Source organism: Phocoena sinus, chromosome 3 (assembly GCF_008692025.1).
Source record: "Phocoena sinus isolate mPhoSin1 chromosome 3, mPhoSin1.pri, whole genome shotgun sequence".
Lineage (NCBI taxonomy): Eukaryota > Metazoa > Chordata > Mammalia > Artiodactyla > Phocoenidae > Phocoena > Phocoena sinus.
Window position 1 is genome coordinate 168,992,234 of NC_045765.1, and position 6,285 is coordinate 168,998,518.

The following is a 6,285-nucleotide window of genomic DNA, read 5'->3' on the forward strand; positions in this document are numbered from 1 at the left end:
TGATTATAAGGCAAAATGATATTCCTCTGCCCCTCATCCCCAAAGTCATCTCTGTGAAGAATGAAAGAAGGTAAGAGAGTGTTCCAGAGAGTTCTGATTAGCAGTGCTTTCAGAAAAAATAACAGAAGCATTTCTGCAAAATATTTTTCCCCATCATTTGTATAAATCCTGATAATAACATAAACCGGGACCCTCTCCCACCCCCGTGGCTGGTATCGAATCACAGGCTCTTCACATCAGAGCCAGCGCTGAACCACAGGCTTCAGACTGAATTTCTGATGTTAAAGCATTAAACCTCACCTTTCTAGAGCCGCCAGGTCCCTCCTATTTCGAACACGAGAAATAAGCGGAAGCTAAACCCCAGAAAAGATGGACTAGCAAGATAGTACTTGATAACAACAGACCTCAGTCAAGAATTAAGTGCCTTTCTCCACTGGAGTCACAATGCGATTTGCCTGGAATCCCTGGGGCTCCACCTCTAGTGAAATTGGCAGAACAAGCATTATTTGATTAGTGTGAAAGATCCTGCCGTGAAAGGGACAGAGGCAGGTGACAGGGGACTGATGGCTTCTGAAATGCTAGCTGTAGAAAGATCAAATCGAGGTCATTCCGGGACTCCTAAACAAAACAGGGATTCTTCATAAATCTAAAAGACGCCCATATTAAATTATAATTTTATTAAGTAATGTTCAATAGCGATTTGGGAAAACATCAACCAACTTGAACATGATCAGGAGCATATAATGTGGGAAGATAAAACCATCATGCCTCTGCCTGCAGCTGGTGGTGGGGGTGGGACAAATTTCAGAAGATTCATTCATTCTCTGCTCTCAAGTTCTCTGGGGTTTCTTTTGGTAAAGCTGCCGTCTGGTGCAATAGGTGAGATGATTCAGGCACCAAGCCTGCCCCTGATTTCAGTATTTAGTTAAAAATCTTTAGTTCTGATAATGGATTTAACCCTCCGGGGCAGGGGTAACCCGGAAGGAAGAAACAGGTCTCAGAGAGACCAAGACCTTGAACAACTACCCAGAAGGTGATGGTCCTGGAAGGAGCCAGGTACCATGCATTTCCTTGAGGTCATCTGGCTTTGTCACACTCAAACCACACCTCTGCCTCTCCAGTGAAATTTCTCAAGAGCAAAATTTTCACCTTTGCGCTACATGCTGGTCAAGAGGGGGCAGAGCAGGGGAGCAGATTCACCAGCAGGCAGCAGGCCCTCTGCAGAGCCCTCCACCTGCAGAGCCCCCCTGAGTTGTTGTTGGGGGGGGAAACTTTGCGTGTGTGGCAGGGAAGGGGGCAATAAACTGGGCCGGATACTTAGATTCCTAAGTCCACGTGAAGTTCCACCCTCAGGGAGACTGTGGGGTCAGGAGATGGGGATAAGCCAAGGAAAAGGAGAAGGGGGTAAACGGGAGAGGGAGGGGGAGGGGGAGAGAGCGGAAGCCTGGGGCGGGGGCGGAGGAGGAGGAAAGGGAGGGGCACACGCGGACAGCGGGTCAGGAGATCAGGGCAGAGGGTAGAGGGGCAGAGCCAGAGGGGAGAAGCAGCAGAGGAGAAAAGAGAGGAGGGTGTGCGGAGAGGGAGAGAGCGTATTCTAGAGCGATGGGGACCGACCGGGAACAAGCGGGAGACCCACAGAGACGGGATGGAAAAGTAGGGAAAGAAGAAAACGCTCAGGGAAGAGAAGCGGAGGCGCTCGGGAACTTGTCCCCTTGGCAGGCTGGGGTAGAGACACAGCCCCGCGCGCACCAGGAGCGAGAGCGCCGAGGGGCCAGCCCCGCGCGCCCCCGGCCTCCTCCCAGCTTACCTGGCCCTTGACCAGGCTGGCGGCGAACTGGCGCATGACGGCCTCCACGGTGTAGGCGCTGGACCAGCCGCGCGGCGTGAGCAGCTCCATGCAGATGGCGCCGCCGTCCAGCACGTAGCCGTTCTCCAGGCGCGGGCTGAGCACCCGCATGAAGGGCGGCGAGAAGGGGAAGTTGTCGGGGAAGGTGAGGTTGAGCAGGATGAACTCGGTGTTGGTCTCCTTCATGTCCTGCCACAGCACCGAGTCCTTGTCCACCTGGTGCAGCTTCACGTTCCAGTCGAAGAGGCTCTCGTCCACCAGCTCCACGGAGATGAAGCGGTCGCTGAGGCGCGCGATGTCCTGCAGCTCCTTCATGAGCCGCCGGCTGCGCACCTGCGTGCAGTGTTGCTGGCGCGCCGCGGGAACCAGGCTGCCGCCCGCCGCCGCCGCCGCCGCCGCCGGGCCCGGCCCCGCCCTGGCGCCCGCCGCGCGCTCCCGGGGGCCCCCGCCGCTCGCCGCCCCCGCCGCCGGCTGCGGCGGCTTGTCGCGCTGGGCCAGCTCCGCCGCGCGCTTGCCCTTGCCCTTGCCGGGTCCGGGGCTGGCGTCGCCCGCGCCCCCGGCGGGATGCTGCTGCTGCGGCTTGTGGCCGCCGTTCTTGGCGCCGCCCTTGCCGCGCAGCGACGCGCTCTGCTGGCCGCCGCCGCCGCCGCGGTGGTTGTGGTGATGCTTGGGGTCCTCGGTGTCCCGGTTGTGCAGGCGGATGAGCCCGATTTTGCGGAGCAGCGTGGCCATTTTAGGCTTGGCGCCGGCGCGGGGTTCCCCTCGGCTCCTGCCCCCGGAGCCCGAGAGCCGGGGCGCGGGGGGCGCGGGGCGGCAGCGACCGGCGACCACTCAGCGGGGCGCGGCGCGAGGCCCCCCCTGGCGCCGGCGGCCGTGGCGCAGCCGAGCGGGCAGCACGCGCGCTCGCCGGCCGCTGGGTCGCCGCTGTCATATGACGGGGCCCGCTCTGGCTCGGGCTCCAGCCGCCCGGGGAGGGGAAGCGTGGAGGGGACGCGCCGCGGCGGGCCGTCCCCCGGCCGGTCCCTGCGCGCAGCCCCCCGGAGCCTGGTGTCCGCGGTCCTTTGTGAGCGGCCGCAGCCGGGCTGGCTTCGAGTCCGAGCGCCGCCTCGGGGCGCGCCGAGCCGTCCGCAGCGCCCCGAAGGCAGCGAGGCGGCCGCGGGCTCGCGCCGTGCGCGCCCGCCGTGCCGTGCTGCGCTGGCCGCTACCGCGGGGCCTCGACCGCCGCCGCCGCCGCGGCTGCTGACATTGCAAAGGCGGCTGCTCAGTCTGAGCCAAGCGCGGCGCGGAGGGGGCGGTCCTGCCGGCCGGGGAGGGGGGCGCGGGGCGGAGCCGCGGGACTGCCTGCGCCGCGCCGCTTCCCCGCCGCCCGCCAGCCGCCCGGCTCCTGCGGCGACACGCGCACGGCCGCTGGGGGGAGACATCGGTGCGCGCCGGCCTGCGGGGTAGCGCCGCGCGGAGCCGGCCGGCCGGCCGGAGCGGAGCGAGGGTGGGGAGCAGGGCGAGAAGGGGCACGTGTGTGCGCGCGCTAATGAGGGTCTCAGAGACTCCGGGTCCTTCTGCCCGGGATCCAGGCTCTAACCCCGGCCTGAGCCTCCGACCTCACTTAACCTAGTTGGAGCAATCCGGAGGGGAAGGGGCGTCGGAGAAGGATGGAAAGCAACCTGTTTATTGAATCCCGTGTGTACCAGATGGAGCCTGGTGTCCACACCGCAATATTGGACCGGGGTCTGCGGAACCGGTGCTCTCCTAAGGACTGATCAAAGAATCAGGGCCTGGGGAGGAGGATGCGGGAAGCGTGCTCTCCGCAACCCGCTAAAGAACCCCTCGAGTCCCGACTTTAAAGGATGACCGTTCCGCGAATTCACACCTGCGACCGGGCCTGGCTCCTCTCCTCCCCGCCACGCCAGGGGGTCCCTGTGTTCCAAAAGGGGAAGGAAGGGACCACGGAGCACTGGCTTTCGAGTCATTTCCAAGAGGTTGCGGGGAAACGCATCCGACTCTGGCGCCAGCGGGCGCTCAGGGCGCGGGGCGGGCCCTCTGCGGCCCTGGAGTCCCCGGTACCCGCGGGTAACCTCGGGACCGGCCGCGGAAGGGATGGGGATCCTCCTTCAACTTGGACGCTTTCATCCCTCCCCTCCCTTTCTGCCTTTAACTCATTGAAACATTTTTATCTGGTGAAATTTCAAGCAAAAAGCACTTTCAGAGCCCCAGAAGCTGGAACAAGCAGGGAAGCCGTGAAGAGTCCAACGTTTGCAGGAATCGCGCCGCCGCGCATAGTCTAGTGTCTGTGGCCCAGCTGCGCAATGGGGAGGGGCGGTGATGATCCCCGCAATATAGGAGGCATCACCCCGAAAACCCAAATGGCCAAGGACTGACTCCAAACTTCACCGCTGTTCCTGGTTTGGCTTTCCTCTTGAGGAGCCTCTAAGTTCACCAGCAGAGCGCGTTCATTCTGATGTCACCGTGACGATTGTTTTCAAACGTCTTTACCATTTTCACTTTTTATAAATTATTAAAAATTTTCCCTGTGAAAAATAGCTCTTCAGATCACCGCGGAAGTTAAGTTCAGACCTAACGGGCCTGTGGTTCGGTTTTCTAGAGTTGCTTCCCGGTAGAGTGAGGTGCCCGCCAGTCCTCGCCGGTTTGTGGCAAGTGCATGCAACCCTGGGACGTGGTCCCCTGGATCGGTGACTATATGTAAAGGTGCCTTTCCGTGGAGGCTGTTTTCCAGTGGGTGGGAGTGGGCAGTGCAGCAGACCAGGCAAGACCAGTGGCTGGTGACCAGGAGATCTAGTTGTCCTGGTCTCATGGGCTTTTTTGTGACCCGTTCTGTCCAGCTCTGATTTTTAAAGAGAGGTTGATCAGGAAGATGACAGTGTCTGTCTGTAAAGTACCCTGAGTTCATTTAACCTATGGGAAGAGGGGATGTGAGCAGATCGGGAGGTGACACTGGTGGGGACAGGCAGGCATTACATGTTTTATCATTTCACGGCCACAGAAGCCATCTCAGGTTTTATCTGACCCATTTTATTGGTAAAGAAACTGTGTTTCAAAGAAGCTCAGTGGCTAGCCCAGCTCGACCATGTGCTGGGACCTACATCCTGGTCCCTGTGCCCCCAAGCCCTGTGCTGAGGTTGACCAGCTGCTCCAGACAGTACACTGCACTGCAGGGTTTCTGCCGGGGTTGGCTTTCAGTCCCAATCCCAGAGGTGGAGGTGAGAAAGTCTCCACAGGTGTGATTATAATCCCCACAGGCCAGCTGACCTAGGGGGAGGCCTGGGAGAAACGTTTCCTACCTGAAGCAGGGGTGTCATCCAGTGTGGTTTGGGAATGGTGTAACTGAAATCCCAGGCAGCCATCTGTAAGGCCTTTAATTCTGACTGGAAATATTATTAGGGTGATCATATAATTTATTCTTGGGATACAGGGCTTTTTTTTTTTTTTTCTGAAAGTGAAAGGATCACAGTTAATACTGATGCTGGGACAAGAGGCCAAAGCAGGACAGACTGACAGGTGAGATAAAGGTCATCTTAATTATTATCTACCTGTCACACTTTCAGCATCTCTGATCAACCCTTTAAAGGGCTAAAGGCAAATGTTAGTTAAAAATTGGAAACGACCTAAATTTACAACAATAGCGTAAGTGGAAGGTAAATTATACCTAATCCACTTGAGAGAATATTATGCAGCAATAACATTACAGTTATGAAGATTACATAGCGAAATGAAAATATTTATGATGTACATAATAGTTTTAAGTAAGAAAGCAGAGTGCAAAATTATATACACTATAGCTACAACTGCATAAAACCATGTGTAGCAAAAAAGACAAGAAGGAGGAAAATTGAAATGGTAACAATTATTACGTTAGTACAGGTAGGTATTCTCAACATACCCCCTCCTCAACCCTCCAGTCCGTGGACTCAAACATTTGCTTCAGTGATGGGATGCTAGCAGCAGCAGTGGGAAGAAGGGCCCCCTCCTTCTCCTATCCCAGGAGATTCTAGAAATTTCCACGTCACCAGTGGAATGAATGGGCACCTATCCAGCTTAGCAATGTGTAGAGGTTACATTTTGTTTTTTAAATTATTCTCTTTTATTTGATTTTCAAACACTCTGAAAAAGAATATATTGCAGTTACAATGAAAAAAAATTGTTAGCAAGTTTTTAAAAATTGGCTGATTGGCGATTAAGTTTACAACATTAAGACAGTTGAATTGAGAGCGTTTAGCAAAATAAAATAATCTCTAAGGACAGCTGTGGGTCTCTATCTCCTCCTCCCTTCGCAAGTCGTGATGGGGTGGGGAGGGGAACGGCTAGGGTATCTCTGCAGAGAGAGCTGAGGCCAATCTGCCATGAAGGGGAGAAAGGGAGGGAGGCAGGGAGGGAGGGAAGCTGGTTATCACAGTCGTCCGTCGTCTGGGAATTGTGTTGTACCT

General features: G+C 56.8%; 1 protein-coding gene across 1 annotated transcript in view; it reads right to left on the reverse strand.

The window, feature by feature from the left end:
• UBE2QL1 (ubiquitin conjugating enzyme E2 Q family like 1) overlaps positions 1-2,659 on the reverse strand; it is a 44,943-nt gene extending 42,284 nt beyond the window's left edge. Inside the window, exon 1 of the mRNA XM_032627284.1 lies at positions 1,808-2,659. Coding sequence (XP_032483175.1) covers positions 1,808-2,578 — 771 coding nt within the window. The 5' untranslated portion in view covers positions 2,579-2,659. The remainder of the gene's footprint in view (positions 1-1,807) is intronic.
• Positions 2,660-6,285: the final 3,626 nt, after the last annotated feature.